At 46.7% G+C, this 16,920-nt stretch overlaps 1 protein-coding gene across 3 annotated transcripts in view; it reads right to left on the reverse strand.

Moving 5' to 3' along the window:
- Positions 1-16,920, reverse strand: part of ccdc88b (coiled-coil and HOOK domain protein 88B) — a 56,596-nt gene that overhangs the window by 20,450 nt on the left and 19,226 nt on the right. For 2 of the 3 annotated variants that reach the window (XM_086105907.1, XM_086105908.1), the window contains exons 12-21: positions 16,186-16,348; positions 15,860-15,975; positions 13,060-13,716; positions 11,089-11,268; positions 7,448-7,788; positions 7,054-7,213; positions 6,022-6,384; positions 4,914-5,075; positions 2,551-2,828; positions 968-1,111 (exon numbers count right to left, since the gene is read on the reverse strand). In XM_086105907.1, coding sequence (XP_085962033.1) covers positions 968-1,111; positions 2,551-2,828; positions 4,914-5,075; positions 6,022-6,384; positions 7,054-7,213; positions 7,448-7,788; positions 11,089-11,268; positions 13,060-13,716; positions 15,860-15,975; positions 16,186-16,348 — 2,564 coding nt within the window. The remainder of the gene's footprint in view (positions 1-967; positions 1,112-2,550; positions 2,829-4,913; positions 5,076-6,021; positions 6,385-7,053; positions 7,214-7,447; positions 7,789-11,088; positions 11,269-13,059; positions 13,717-15,859; positions 15,976-16,185; positions 16,349-16,920) is intronic. The other variant, XM_086105909.1, reaches the window with a different exon arrangement.

A 16,920-nucleotide genomic window follows, 5' to 3' on the forward strand; every position in this document is an offset into this window, starting at 1 on the left:
GCTTCTTCTGCTTTACCAAATTGGCCATAGGGGGCAGTGTAATATTGTCATGCGGACACAAATGAAGAAGACTCGCGGTTACTGTATGGGACTCACTAACCGCAGTCATTTTAGTCATATTTTTGCGTTGCGTTTACATGTGTTGCCGCAACGTTTGTTTAGCTCGGTTCCCATGATGTGTTAGCACAAAGCTGGCGGCAAAGGCAAAGTTACGTGATTATTTTCATTACACGTGTAGTTCCCACTCATTGCGCGCATGTCATGAACTATTCTCTTTTACGCACGGCAACGGGTGGATACAAAGGTTAATTAGGCTCTTTTTGCCACGCGGCGGAACAGACTTTAATTGTTCCGCATGTCAGTTATACGTCACCGGCACAGATACATTAACAGAGCAGTATACCCGACGATCCGGCGCGGTGGCTGGGAATTACTGATTTCGAAAAATGGATGGGTGGAAGATCTGAAGTCTTTATCATTGATCATGAAAATGGATGCTGATTAACAAGTCCAAGGGGCACATTTGAAACAGCAGACCGGCTATTAGCTAAACAGCACTCACGACGGCAACGCAAGGACATCATTCTCCAGTTTGGCAGCCTGTCATTATGACTTAGGTGCCATTAATCATTTCTGTCAATATGATGGTGACAATTCACAATGGGATGTCACGAAACGGTTGTTCAAATCGAAATACGGCATACGGCGGATGAGCGTCCAAACAATTTTTTCTAATCCGTTGTCCTTTGCTGGCTGTTCTCGCATCTTGCCTGCTTTGTTTTTCCTTGCTTCCGCCGTTCGGCGCCCACGTCAATGAGCAATACCACACGGAATTGCGTTTGTACCGAACCCACCTCCTGTTTTGTATCCTCCGAGCCATAGTAAAGCAAAAATGTCGAGAGTTTCAAAGTGGGAGCATATCGGGGAGGGGATCTAAATGCCGACTCTTTGTCTAAGAATGCGTCACCTCTCGCCGTCTTCTTTAAGCCTCCGCACCTCTCGTTCTTGCTCCAGTCGACTACGGGCTTCCGCTTCCATCTCCTCTTTCCCCATTTTCATCTCTCGCTCCCTTTCCTCAAGCTGGCTCTTAGCATCCAGCAGCTCTTTGTAGCTATGCAACACAACACATATGCGTGCATTAACACAGGTTGGCAGAAAAAGCAATCGCACGTGCGTGCGGACAAAACCTCCCAATGCCAAAATGCTAACAAAAATGAAATGAACGTGGGCTAATGCATCAGAGCATGTCGCAGCAATGGCAAAAGCATTGGGACGACATCGACTCGATTGGATACCGGATACAGCCGATATGAGGTGATGCCATGATATTGCCGCATCAATTGGCAAGTGTGCAAAATGAGAAAAGTAATAACTGGAAAACAAAGCCCAAACCGAGCGTGAAACGTTTGACGTGGTGCGATTGCTTGTCTCTCAGTATTTTGGCAATATACCGTATATCTATTTTTTAAGCGCGATAATAGCAAAACCTCGAGTGCTCGGCTGGACAAAATGAACCTTTTTAATGCACAAACGCATGTGTGAATATTTCTCGGCATTCACTGAATACAGTACATCTTCATGGGCGGTAGCAGTGGGGAAGACTGATTTCTCTCCGAGCATGTACATGCACAATAATGGTCTCGGCACGCGCGTGCTGAACTTAACTTATAATAGTAGTCTCTCCGCATTTACAGTTACATGGACAATAGCAGAAGTGGAAGTGCGAAGGTGTCTTTAAGCGTTCACCAAATTAATTGTTTATGCACAATAGTAGTGGCGGGAAGGGTTCTCTCAACATTTACGTAGTAAGTTTTTCGACGCATAAATAGCAGTTATGTTCATCTTTCGGCATTCGCGCACACACACAACACATCGTGTGAGCACTTGTCTTTCAGCAGTCAACAAAATGTCGTCGTAGTTTTTGATGCATAGCGGTGCGTTGCGAATAACTGTCTCTCAGCATTTACAAGCGCAGTGGCGTGAGCACTCGCAACGTGGCTATTGCATAATTGGCAGTGGCATGAATGATTGTCTCTCAGAATAGACGCCGGAAGATTTTGATGCATCGTAGCAATTGTGATCACGTCCATCTCTCGGCATTCGCACGCGCAGTGACAGCGTTAGTTGAAGCATTTATCTTTCAACAGTTCCAGTATCAATATTTTTGATTCGTTATTACAGTGATGTGAATATTTGTCTCTCAGCATTCACAAATACAATAATAGCAGCAGTGTCGGCGTTTGTGTCTCGGCATTCACAAAATCATTTGTTCATGGGCAATAGCGGCGGTGTGAACGATTCTCTCAGCATTTACGCGCACAATAATAGCAGAAACATGCGCTGGCTCAAACGGTCATTTATTTTTGACACGCAGTGGCATCGGCGTGCTCGGCTGTAATTGCTCACGCCATTCATTCACGGCGGCTGTGTGAACGACCGTCTCCATACATTAAGTTGGTGTTTTCACATACGATGATTGCAAGAGTGCGAGTGCGAGTGCTCGTCTCTCAGCACTCCCGCAATTATCCGCCGTGGTCCGCTTGTGTGCACCTGGCCTCCAGCTCCCTGTGTTGTGCCTCCAGACTGCGGCCGCTACTCCGCAGGCGCGAGTGTTTGTCTAAAAGTTCCTCCAGCTCCGTCTCCTGGCGTCGCTGCAGCGCCGTCAGTCGCTCGTGGTCCCGCCTGAGGGTCTCCGCCCCGGCGGCCGACTCCTCCCGCTCCCGAGCCCAAACCTGCGACTCCGCCTCCAGTGCCGCGCACCGGGCACGGCTTTCGCTGTGGCGTGCCAGCGCCGCTGCATGCTGGGAGTTTAGAGTTGCTTGTTCCACCTGTTTGTGCGAACATACGGGAGATGGAGTAGTCATAAAATCAGAAGCACTGATCTACATTTACCCAAATCGTTTTATTCCCAACAATCTATTCTCTTCATTTCGGAGCGTTTTCTTCCCATTTTATTTAAGCCTCTGCGTGCCGTCATGTCTATCTAATCCGGCCTTCAGAATTAATAGCGCTGCCTGATGTGATGCCAGGTATATCAACCGATCAGATTTGAACTTCGGCAGCTACCTGGCCCACAATAGTGTCAGCAATTTTTTCGTCCACCGGTCGGTCGGTCAGATTAAACCTGGTTCAAGTAGGTGGAACATGGCTCTCCGCCGTGTAGTCGTATGTCAATGGAGAATATACTGAGAATGACAAACTGCAAATGGGTATCAATGACCCTGGATTTCCAGAGTGCTACGAAGCTAATTAGAAGTGATGTTAAGCTGAGAAATTTGAACTAAAATTGCTCATCTGATGAGACCAAGTGTTTGTACACTAAGTCCGATGCACTCTGTGCTACTTGCTGCGGGCCGATGACAGAAGACGGCATCCGTTTGTAGCGACAAGCTAACTAGTAGTCGGCGCATCTGACTCGCCGTTCTAAGGTTCCGGGTTTGAATCTTAGCCGCCGGCCTTCTACCGTCCCAAAAACATGCATGTTTACTTCATTAAAGGCTAAATCGTCTGTGGGTATAAATGTGAATTGTTTAAGACGGTAGTGCAGTAAAAGAATGAAAAGTAGGATTTTCAGCATCGGTGTGTATGGGTAGTTGCTAGAAGAATAGTGTTTGTGCATATGTCTTCTTACAGCCTGTGTGTTTGAAGCGTCTTCAATAAATGTGCCAATGTTAACGTTCCCCTCTGGGGGGCTAATAAAGGGCTCTTGTGTTTTATTTAAGCACATGGTGACGACTGACCCCGCCGTGTCCTGAATCATGCCTTAGTTATATGCTGCCATAGGCCCAGACTGCCTGAGGGATTTCCCACACCATCTTCTCAATGTCTATCTGTTCACATCCATAATGGTGCTTGTGTGCGCTACTAACTTGTTTTTCCTTCTCCCCTCTCGGAAGTTGCTCATGCCCTGAAGGGAGCAATCAACAATGCTGCATCCCCTATTGTTTTGTTTTTTTTAATGATAGTACTGGTAGTAATACCGGTAGCCCTAGTAATTGAATCAAGTGACTTAAATTTGTGAGTGTGCAGCCTTGAAATGTAAACAGTTAGTCCATCCATTCATTTATTTTCTACAGCGCTGTGGACAATTAGGAGTCTTCAGTCAACGTGTACATTTTCCCCCTATTTTTTTTTTTATCATTTCAAATCATGTACGGCGTATTGCAACTTTTATACGGGGAAAAGAGAAGCAATTGTGAACCGAACTCACAAAGACCATTTTGGCTCAAATCCAGATCGTCTCACCCGCTGGTAGCCAACGACAATGCCGTCGTCGATCGCTACTATTGTCACGGCAAACCAGCAAAAGTAATCCTCAATCGTATGTATTTTTTCATCGCTGCGTACGGTCGGATTAATAAAGCGTGACGTGCGCGTGCGCGGCAACCCGTTGTACGGCTTTTTGTTGCTTTGTAAGGGGAGTCGTAATCATTCATAAGGGCGGCGATAAACCGAGGTCGACAGGTATGGTTAACCTAACGTGTAAGTTTTGGGAAAGTCGAAGGAAGTTCGATGAAGCAAATAAAACCCGCAACACGAGCACAGGGGAAGCTAAACCCCGCGAGATTCAAACCCAAAACGTATAACTTTGAACCAGAAAGGTGAACCACCGGCCACCACGCTGCCCCCATTGCTTCACGGTGCCTTTCACTTCTCACGTGCTCCATGTTTGTACGATTACAGCTAGGGCTTTGAGTTTGCTCCACGTACTTGGTTGTATTAAGGAGGAGTCCCTAGGTCGGCACGCTCTAAAAAGTACATTTTTAAATGTAAAAGGTGGCTCTACGTAGAACAATGACTTCCTTTTTGCAATTGGATAAAATTTGCCAAAGTATAACCTAGACTGAAATACGAGGCATCCCTTCTGCCTCGCTCGAGCTCTCTCCGTCTTTTTTCTTTGTGCGTTCAGTCACCTGTAGCTGAGTGTTGAGCGTCTGCAGTCGGGTACACGAGTCCTGCAGGCTGAGCGAGTGTCGCCGTAGCGCCTCCAGCTGCTCCCTCAGGTGCTCACGCGTCTCCCGGGACTGGGACAGACGCGACGACAAAGCCTCCTGTCCCGCAAGCGCCGCGGCTCTCTGAGGCAGATGTGATCAGGGTGAGAAAACAAAGACGGCGCAGGCGGTAGCAAATGTTTCATCCTCCTACAGCACGTCGACATTTTCTCGTCTTGGTGCTGCCTTATTGTCACACTCCTACAAAAATATTATTTGCGCTTCCGCTACATATGCGGGTGACCCTTCAGAGTGCCTTAAAACGGCACTCCTGGTTAGTTTACATTTACAATGAATTGCATCGTAGGTTTCCCGCAGTCTGCCTCCGTTTCAAAATCACGCACTTTGCGCAACAGGAATCTTTGCACCTGCGCAATAATCCAATTCTAGCATGAGCGGCATATGTAGAAGCGGGCGCCGAGTTGTTAATGTTGAATAAAACATACAGCGCAAATTCAACCGAACTACACAAAATACTCTGGGGATTTGCGAGAGTCGATTTGCGTTTGTATCGTCTTTAAGATTTCGGGGGAAATGCGCGCACGGTCTGCTAGTCTTCAAGAGTGATGCTGATGCTTGAGGGATTACAACTTTTGCCACAACTCGTAGCACCGATCATTCCCGTACCCGCATACGTTGGGTACGACTGCCTCGCTGCCTTCCAACCCCGCGAATCAAACGGACAAGATTCCTGACCTTGGAGACGGCGCAAGCAATGTTTGCGATAATTTTCGCAGGACTAAGTGTCGACGGCAGAAGGCGGATAAAAAGGAAGAGAGAAGCAGATGAGATAAGAAAGATGAAGAGTCGCTGAGGTGACGTTATACAAAGTGATGAAGAGAGATAAAGCTACTAAGAATAAAGTGCCGCGCTCAGGAAGTGGACGCTATTGTGAGTGGAGCGTCGACAAGAAGCCCTCTGGCAAAAGAGTTTCCACATAATATGGATCATTATCCCTCACATAAACAAAGCAGACATCCTGCTGATAAGATCCGAAGCCCACGCGGCCCAATGCAATCCAAACGCAAACCTCTTTTTCCAGCTCCGACAACCTGAGAGTGAGCCGCCTCTCCGTCTCGCCTGTCGTATCGTGGGGCGACGCGGAAAGGTCGCGACCTTTGTCTCGGTCCGGCACGGATGGCTCCCGCCGGTCCGTCTGACAACCGTCAGGTTGGCTTGAGGATCGAAGTGCACAATCCTCATCCGTCTTCCCCGACTGGAGATGAGGCTCATATTCGCTCGGAGGGCAGGCGGGTGGCCGTGTTCTGTCCCGTGATTGGTTGAGAGCGTCCGTTGCCGGTTTGAGTTGAGTTTCAGCTTTTTGGAGCTTCTGGCTCAGGTGCTGGACTTCAGAAGTAAGATTGTGAGAACGAGTCTGCTCGCTGGACAGATCCTGACGGCGACAAAAAAAGAGCCAGTCGTCATCATAAAGGAGCGGTGACTTCTGTAATCGAACGCCTCTCCTGCGGAAAGCACCTGCCATCCACTTTTCCGTGCCACAAGTGAAATGAATTAACCTCCGTTTTGCACCAACAGACACGACGGTCAAACTAACGTCAACAAGCCAGCACTTGCCAGAATGATGCAACTGTTAATTCCGTCACTTTTCCTCTTTTCTAGATTGCTATTAAAACACCGTTTAATTTGTAACTTTAAAAATATGGCTAATTCCTTCTCATTGGAATCTTCATTTTTGCCCAATATAAGTACAGTAGCCGCAGCATTAAGCAGCGCTGCGCTTTTATACTTTTTAAGCTGCTGGGTTAAAAGTGATTCAAATAATGGGCGAAATGGCTAAACCCAGCGCTGGGTCCAAAGGGATGGGGGAGTATAATGACTTATTTATACCCCGCATTGGGATGAAGATTGAACGCAACACCCGGCAAGCTTTTGATCCCAAAAATGTTCAAAACTACCCATTGTGATGAGTTATAGCTACCAAGAAATGAGTTAGCAGGTTATCAGTGAAGCTGTGGTTAAAATGACAGATTCTATTCCCAATTTTTGGAACAGTTTCTACACTAGCAAACACGCACGCCCGCACACGCATATGTACACGTACCTGCAACAGTGATCGATTCTTGGCCTGTGCGTCTATGTACTGCTCCTCGAGCTGCCGTTTACTCTCCTCCAGGCTGCTTAATCGAGTGCCGAGCTCTCGCTCCAGCTCCTGCAGGCGAGTGCAGAGCTCTTTCGACTCGGACAGTTCCTGACACACGCCCCTGCGTGCACACGCACGTTAACACACATGCGCCACAAACAGGTTATTGAATGTGGTCAGAGTCGACACGGATGTCTATGAAAGCCAACGGAACATTCGCGGTACCCATTTGAAAGTGTTTTCAATTATTCACGACGGTTGCAGTCTCTATTGATAATGAGCCGCTACCAGGGGTAAAATGGAACCTTTAATACTTTCGCTCAGTCCACATGTGCCCGTGTGTGTGCGTGTGTACCTGTGATCAGCATCCAAGGCTCTCACCCTCTGGTTGCTGTGTTCCAGCGCCACATTGGTACTCTCCAGCTGCTGTCTGAGTCTCGCCGTCTCTCTTTCCCGCTGCCTCGCTTCCTTCCGCAGGCCATCCAGCTCCGACTGGCATGCCTCTTTCTCTTGCTCCAAACGCGACACGTCCAGCAGCGCCCGGTCCCGGGCCCGGGCCGTGGTTTGAGTCTCCAGACCGGCGTCACGAACCTCCGCCTCCAACTCCTCCTCCCGGCGGCGAGAGGTCTCCAAAGCGCGACCCTGACGTTCCAACTCGGCCTTGAGCGTCTGACTGGTCAACGCTAGTTGTTCGCTCTGCGTAAAGAGAACATGGTAAGAATAATTAAATCGGTGATGAAAGTCCTCCGGATTACGGATATATACGGTGCTTGCGTTTGTATTTTCGGGAAAGTCCACTTTCATCTCTGTTTCATACACGTGCAATGGTGCCTTGATGTAATTGCTTATACATGCCACATGATGGCAACAAAGTAATAAGCATCTATTAGACATAAGTATGGTATGACTAAATAAGGCTCCTTCAACATAGAGTAGTTCCTTGGAAATAAAACGAGACAACAATATTGTCATGATTCGGTTTGGGACCAACAGGTGGCACTGTAGGGTTCTCCCTGCAGCTGCACACCTGTTGGTCGTTATGTAACGGACAGGAGGTATTGTGTCCCCTGCTGGGACCTGGCGTGCGTGCACATGTGTGGACATGACGTCTTTGGTTTTCAAGACTATAATGTTAAATTTTGGACTATAAGGGCCTGGCGTCCACTTACGAGGACGTTACATCAAGTAAAAAGATAATTCTCTGTTTTTTACACCCAATTAGTCTAAATATCTGAGAGAAAATAAAAATGCATGCCTTGCAAGAGTCGGGTCTTAGGACTCCCAGCCCGAACACTCATTGTCGGGTCATTGTTGCTGTTGGCGACTGTCATGTTTGTGTTTGTTGCTGTTCCTTTGCTGCTGTCATGTTTGTTGCGGTAGTGTTTTGGTTATTGATACTTTTTGTTTCAGTCACGGTTTTTTGTTTGTTACTTTGGGACTTTGTTTGTTTTGGATTTAGTTTTCTGAGTTTTAATCCAATCTTTCAAGTACACCCCGCTCCTCCCTCCTGCCTGCTTTTTGGGGTCCACCACCACCTTGCAAGCGTGACAAATACATCCAATTTCATCCATGCTCGTCCGTTAGCGGCATGTCAGGAATTAGCATGGATGCTTTTCCTGGTTTTCGGTCTATTGCAGGAGTATCCGGTGTCCTTTGAATCAGATGTGCTGCAGGAGCAATGTTGTTTTCGTCATTGACGATGACGACAACATTATTTCATTGACGCTCTTTTTTCATGACAATAACGAGACGATGACAAGCCAAATGTGGCTTTTTGGTGAAATAGATTTAACTGCACTCGGGATGGGAGTGCCCTCGAGTCTATTATTGTTAAAACATTGTTGCTTTTATTTTGTTTGTTTATTTATTTGGCTTAAAGTGGCATATTTGTTTCATACTTTGAGGAAAGAATGAGGAACAAGCGTTCCTCATCGTTTGCTCATATTTTGGATGTTCATTGCACTTGAGCAGGTTAATTCACGGAAATCTACCCAAAACGATTGCCAAAGAAAATGTTTTGGTTCTTGGCTTATTTTGCAGTCATGAGAATTGATTCCACTATTACCATTTTATCTGTGAGTAATACACAATCCTTAGCAGATCAGAAAGAGAAAGTCTTTATTATTGGGTGGAAACCTTGTACGTCTATTTTTAACTAAAACTAAAACTGCACTAAAAACTTTTTGTGTATTTGTCAACTAACGCTACTACACTAGAAAAGCTTTTTGAGTTTCCGTCGACTAAGACTGGACTAAAAGTATCAGGAATAGGAATGACTAAAATGTGACTAAAACTAATAAGCATAAGCAAGTCTAAGACTAAATCTAAAATGGCCGCCAAAAACAACACTGTGCAGAAGGGACACATCTAAAACAGGTCGGGGAGCGGCCCTTGTGGACTGGAGCTGGACATGCCTGTTCTATTCTCTTCGCCGACCCCATCCCGTCTCGAAGGCCCACCTTACGCATCACAGCGCGCACACAATAAATGCATTTGTCAACGGTGCGCTGCGCCCTATTAAGCGCAGTGTGAAAAGGCCTTTCGGGTATCGAGTGATTATCGGCCCGCGCCTTTTATTGGGCACTTGCTAAGACTGGATTACTTATTATCCACTTATATTGTCACGTTACGGGGATTAAAGTAGTTATACGACAAATAAAAGCAACACCACAAGATAAAAACACATAGCTTGCCATCATATAACAACTGAAGGGCACAACCTAAGCAGTATGTGAATATGAGAGCAAATAAAGCGTTAATGACACCTTGCCCCGATGTTGAAAATACGAGCCGAGCCCGAGGAGATGGAATGAGCAGCATTGAAAATTTCTTCGCTATCGGCCACTCGGTAAAAATTCTTTATAGACCCCGACAATAAACAAACTTTGATTCTGGGTCAGAAATCTCACATTAGGCTTCTTTTAATAATGTCCTTTAGGAGTAATGTGAGAATATCACTTGACTCTATCATATCACCACAAAAGACCAAATGCGTTGTCATGTGTCCAAGTAGGAGACTGGAGTCAACGCAAGAAGCAACAGAGGAGGTCGGTTTGCTGTAAATTCCCATTCGCGTTCAACTTCCTTCGGCCGGAGCGTATACACTTGAGTCACGATTCATTCCCAGTGTTTGCAACTCACCTGGCCTGTCAAAATAGAAAGACAACCTCAAGACACATGAATTGCAAATATAAAACCATGTTGATACTGAGCTCATGCTCTCTCAAGAAAAGTCATGTGCAATCTCTACTCGTGCCCACTTCGACCTATGAAAATATTAGAATGATTGCCCCAATATTTGGGTTTTTATGGGCATTTATGCATCTTTTCCTCTCCGTAAGCACTCACTGTTATGAAAAAGGTTAACATCACTCAATATCGGAACAGTACAGCCAAGCAAATGAAAAAGCTTAACGTAACTTGATGCCAGAAAACTTTGATCCATCCGTCCATCCATTTTAAGATGTGTAAAAATAACACATGTGGATGCTGACGATTTCAAAGTCTGATGTATCGGTCCCCCCCCCCCCCCCCCCCTATAATAGGAACTGCAGCTACCTTGACAAAATATACACAATATCTCTACTGTATATTAGAGGAAAAAGCCCATTTCTATGTTCTTCATGCTGACAGAGCATTGTTCTTTTCCTTAGCTTGCAGTCTGATGACCTACAGTTCTCCTGCAAACAGCCCACAAGCGGTTGCTCTGTATTTTTTTTTTCCATGAGGAGAGCGTCTTCTTTTTCACATCCTTCATAAGAAATGGGGATGTGTGGCCCTTCAAGCTAAAGTGCTCGTAATAAGCAGTGCAGTGACCTTTTGTGAGTATGAACGTTATTGGCACCACATAAATAAATGCACCCTTTAACACATGTACAATATTTGTTCGGTACAGGAGTATAAAATAAAGAGAGGGGAAGCTCCAAAGTCCGCGTTTCAAGTAAAAAAAGAGAGAGAGAGACGTGTATGTGCGCGCGTGTGCGTATACTCTCCAACCTTGCGCTGGGCAGCGCGGAGGGCATCCGCTGTGCCGCGTAGCATGTCCCTGTCTCTCTCCAGTGCCGCCCGTTCTCCCTCCAGGCTGGCGATGACTGTCGTTTGCATGCCGTGAAACTCCGCTTGACTCCGCAGGCGGCAAAGTTCCTCCTCCATAGCCCCGGCCTCAGACTGTAGAACCTAGCACACGCGTTTGAGAAGAGTTTTTACACTGGAAAATGCGTGACCGAAATTTGGGGTCGCCAAAGGTGGTTTTTGCACAGCGTGTCATTCAAACCAGGATTGATGGATATGTTGACGGTTTTAGTCAAAATGAAATTGTTCATCCCTTTGTCATTTTCCTTGAACCAAGCCCGCTCATATATTGTTCATAACATCCATTCGGATAAATCGCGCCAGGATAGATCGAAAGATGAGATGGATGAGAAGTATAAACATATACAGTATCATGATGACGCGAGTCTATTGGCTTGCGGGTGATGCATCACACCTGCATGTGGCACAAATATACGCGTCATTGACACCTCGTCACACTCAAAGATGGTGCAGACTTGCCTATAAGATGTCTGTGTCCCAAACAAGTACCAGTAGTGAAGAGGTTGGTTGCCAGGAACGCCAGCCGGCCCTCGCACATCCCTGGTTAAGCTTTTGGGTGCGGGGTGGATTCATCTGAATAATTATTATTCCATGATCACAAGATTAATCGGAATACCGTGTTTTAGACTAGTGTGGGTACAAAGTACATATTGTTGCAAATAACAGTTTGAACTTGGCAATTGATTTCCCCCCCCCCCCTTGCATTACTTTTACTTTTATACTTTAAGTAGTTTTGAAACCTAAACTTTTACACTTTTAAATCAGTAGAGTTGATACTTCAACTTCGACAGAAGTCTTCTGAAATCCAAATCTCGAGGCTTCTTCTTGAGTATTTACGTTAGGCGCGCTTAGCAAATGGTGGCGCAAGATGTGGTTTTGGGTCTCAGTACAGTGAGTATGCGGCGTTATGGGCCCAAGTTATTTAACAGAGGAGTGTATGGGCCAAAAGAAAATAGATTATATTGTGGTACAGACTCTGTCGCGAGTGCAAAACAAGGAACTGAAATGTTTGGCCTTATGAATAACGATAATGTAAATGGCACAAACGAGCCGAGAAAAGAATGATCCTTCCATTGAAAACATCTCCCATCGTACTTTGTGATTCAGGGAGTCTGTCACCTGCACTATCAACTGACCGAGAGATGGACGAACAAAACCAAAATATTGATTGAGTGACATTTTATGGGTGGTGGTAGTTTGTTTCTAATATTTTGACGATCTTATTTTTGGAAGGCGAAAATGTATTCAAAATACAGACTAAGATAGTGTGCAACTCGGCACCACTATCAAAAGCAATGCTAATACATTTACAAAATGTAATCAAAATGATTATCATCTTTGTATATATCGGGGATGGCAATTTCCCGCGGATACGCCGTTTTATTTCTTAAATTGATCATTTTTGTAAATCGTCTAAATCGGTTGAGAAAATTTTAGGGGGGGTCAGGTACCTTATCGTCGAGTTTTCACGAGCTCTCCCGATTAGTCTTTTCATCTTCCGATTGTAAACAGCCCCGCGATTGGACGTGTATGATGTCTTACTTGTTGCGATTGGTCGCCCAGTCCGGGCCACGCCCCTTTCCGTTTTTTTCATCACTAGCCATTGCCATCCCTGATATATGTATATGAAGATAAATACCTTTTGTCACAGTTGAATTTGTTGTGATTATTATTATTATTATTATATCCCTCTTCAATGACTTCCGGCTACTTTTAAGGAACCCGTTGCGTGTCGAATGCGTGCGCGCTTTTGTCTGGCTGCCAATTTATCATCTCTGCGAGTAGCCGCGCAATCTCCTAATTACAATTATTACTTCCGTTCATTTCAAACGCATTCCCATGTCCGCATGGCTCCCCTCGTTCCATCACCCATACCTCAATCTGCCTTCGGGCCTCCCCGAGATTCTCTGCGGTTTTCCTCAGGCGTTGCAGCTCGGCCTCCAGTAGCGTCAGCCTCTGCTCGGCCTCCCGCATCTTCCCGCTCTGCACGCCCAGCTTGGACCGCAGGTCCTGGGCCACCACGGCCTGCCTGTCAGCCTCTTCCTGGGCCTCACGGAGACACTTTGTCAAAGCAGCATCAGCGCCAGAAAACCCGCACGCAATCTGATCTATAGTTGCGGTTTCTTGTCGAGTTCCTTCATTTTGGATGTCCAATGCGGACGTTTCTGCTTTCAACTCATTTTCCTCCTGAATGTCGGTGTGGTCGCCCTCCGCTTCTTCTCTTCTTTTGGGATGCACCGCCTCATCACACGGTTCTGCCGTCTCTCCCGCAACATGGAGAACCTCTTCCCCGACCCCTGCTTCCCTTTGCGTCACAATGAGTTCCCGTCTCCGCTCCTTCTCCTCCATCAACCTCACCATCCCTTCCCCCTCTCCCCTGCAGGATTCAGCCCTGTCGCCATTATCCCCGTCCTCTCCGTCCAACTGCTTCATTCCTGCGTCTTCCAGCTTGTCCGGTGTGTGCTGCAGGTTGGCCGTTAGCTCCTCCAGCCGCAGCTTCAAAGTGGCATTTTCATTCTTCAGGTTGTGAAACTGGAAAGTACAATGGGTACACAGGGGAAGAGAATTGTCAGAGATCCCAATTATCTATTCATTGTCTGTGTTTGCCTCTTTCACATTTTCTACTGCTTCTATGAACTAAAATTGAAAGAACTTACAAAACACTTCCATGACAGAATCACCGGAAAAAAAATTGGGCGGGTCATAAAAATAGTGTTTGAAAGAACTCTCCATACTCATGTGACCATAGAAACTACAAGATGAAGAAGAGAAATCATTGATGCAATGTACACTTGATTTAAAGCATTTACATAAACAGCAGCTGTCACTTTGTTCATTTATAGATATATGCATATATATAGATATATAGATATACGATGAGGATGTAGAAAACCACACTTGAAGCCAATGGCAAGCCACTTACCCAAGTGTCCATCAAATGTGGCATATACCAAGGTGATGCACTCTCCCCACTGCTGTTCTGCATAGGACTGAACCCCCTAAGCCAAGTAATCACCAAGACAGGCTATGGATACCGCCTCAGAAATGGAGCTACGATCAGTCACCTCCTCTACATGGATGACATAAAGCTGTATGCTAAGAGCGAAAGGGACATAGACTCCCTGATCCACACAACCAGGATCTACAGCAGCGACATCGGGATGTCATTCGGGCTTGAGAAATGTAGTCGGATGGTGACTAAGAGAGGAAAGGTAGTCCGCACTGAAGGGGTCTCACTCCCTGAAGGAACAATAGCAGACATCGAGGACAGCTACAAGTACCTCGGTACACCACAAGCCAACGGCAACCTCGAACTGGCAACAAGGAAAGCGGCTACGGCCAAATACCTCCAGCGAGTGAGGCAAGTCCTAAGAAGCCAGCTCAATGGCAAGAATAAGACCCGGGCAATAAACAGCTATGCCCTGCCAGTGATCAGATACCCTGCAGGAATAATAAGGTGGCCAAAGGAAGAGATTCAGACCACGGACGTTAAGACCCGAAAGCTCCTAACCATGCACGGAGGGTTCCATCCCAAATCCAGCACCCTGAGACTGTACGCAAGCCGAAAGGAAGGAGGCCGGGGACTAGTGAGTGTGAGAGCCACAGTCCAGGATGAAACATCCAAGCTCCATGAATACATCAAGCAGAAGGCTCCAACGGATGACGTACTCGGAGAATGTCTCAGACAATGGGGAAGAGAGGATGAGGCGCTGGAAGAGGGACCATCATGGGAGGACAAGCCCCTACACGGGATGTACCACCCACCGGACCATAACTGAAGTGGCCGATCTCAAGAAGTCCTATCAGTGGCTCGAGAGGGCCGGCCTGAAGGACAGCACAGAGGCACTCATCCTGGCTGCTCAGGAGCAGGCCCTGAGCACCAGAGCCATCGAGGCCCAGATATACCACACCAGACAAGACCCAAGGTGTAGGTTGTGCAAAGAGGCACCTGAGACGATCCAACACATAACTGCAGGGTGTAAGATGCCGGCAGGGAAAGCCTACATGGAACGCCATAACCAGGCGGCTGGCATAGTCTACCGAAACATCTGTGCGGAGTATGGACTGGAAACCCCAAGGTCAAAATGGGAAACACCTCCGAAGGTGGTGGAGAATGACAGAGCGAAGATCCTGTGGGACCTCCAGATCCAGACTGACAAGATGGTAATGGCGAACCAACCAGATATCGTGATCATAGATAAAGGGCAGAGGAAAGCCGTTGTAGTGGATGCCGCGGTCCCAAGTGATGGAAACATCAGAAAGAAGGAACACGAAAAACTCGAGAAATACCAAGGGCTCAGAGAGGAGCTGGAGAGAGCCTGGAAGGTAAAGGTGACAGTCGTGCCTGTGGTGGTCGGAGCACTCGGGGCAGTGACCCCCAAACTAGATGAGTGGTTGCAACAGATCCCGGGAACAACATCGGACATCTCGGTCCAGAAAAGCGCAGTGCTGGGAACAGCGAGGATACTGCGCAGAACCCTCAAGCTTCCTGGCCTCTGGTAGAGGACCCGAGCTGAATGAGGGACGGACACCACCCGAGGGGGGGGTGAGACCAGGAATTTTATATATATATACAGTATATAGATAGATAGATAGTGTCAATTGGACCTCCAACCTCACCAGGCAGGAATCATTTCTGCGCATCACAACCACCCTGCCCTTTACGACAACTGACCTCCTGCTGAGCCTGTAGCTCCTCCAAACGTCTTCTCAGCCTCGCATTCTCTTGCTCTGCTCCCAGCAGCCTGAGCGTCGAGGCCTCGCCCACTTCCACACTCCAAGGTTTCTGGTCTGAATACATCAAGAGTATTGGTCGGATGAAAAATGTATTTTTTCAAAGAGCTGATATGGGGAAAGGGGAAAAAATGTTATATGATACTCATGCCGTTTTCTTTTTTGCGATTGATCGCAACAGGCCCGATGTCTTCCATAACATATATCCTCTTATCAGTTAATTAAAATGTCTTAAGTGACAAGGTGCAGAAAAGCAGGCGCGCTCACCAATCAGCTCGCTCAGCTCCTTGTCAGAATCCTCCTCCGATTGGAGGAAGTCCGGCGCAGGAATGCCGGCATTACTGCTGCCACCGCACCGCCGCGGGTCCGCCTCGAGGCTCATGTTCAGCTCCAGTAACTCGTCAAGACGCTGCCTCTCGGTCTCGCGCTCCTACACAAGGGAAGACGTATTAAGGGGAACATAGTCACTTAAAAAGAAGGAGTTCGTAGCTTCACCCTAAAAAAATCTTTTTGCCTTATACTGTAAACAGTCAGTATGAACCTGACATTAGTCAAGTGATCGATGAAAAAAAATATCCCTTTCTTGACCCATTTTTCAAATTTGAACTTATTAAAATCACCACCACCTGAGGAAAAAAACAATCAGAGACAGAAGGCGTGATCGGTGAGGTGTCAGTCATTTGCCGTGCACTCACAGGCACATGCCACAGCTTTCGTCTTTGTTAGGTCGGACTTCGGGAGCTTTGCTGAATTGTGCTTAAATATCCATAATCCACCTCTGGAAAATCAAAAAGTGTCCAGCCTTCGTTTGCTAACAACTAGGCATAAGACCATCAAAAATAAGCAGAGCAAAGGGACCGTAGGCAGCGGAACATTCAAAAGCCATGTGAATATTTGTGCTCGGTAGGTGTTATCTCTTTATAATTTGTCTTTTGATTGTGCATTCTCTCATATAAAACATCAAAGCGATCCCATTTCGTGTTATGGTAGCACTCGCTTACA

Source organism: Hippocampus guttulatus, chromosome 2, assembly GCF_054856545.1.
Source record: "Hippocampus guttulatus isolate MCC_2025c chromosome 2, RoL_Hgut_1.0, whole genome shotgun sequence".
NCBI classification, from domain to species: domain Eukaryota; kingdom Metazoa; phylum Chordata; class Actinopteri; order Syngnathiformes; family Syngnathidae; genus Hippocampus; species Hippocampus guttulatus.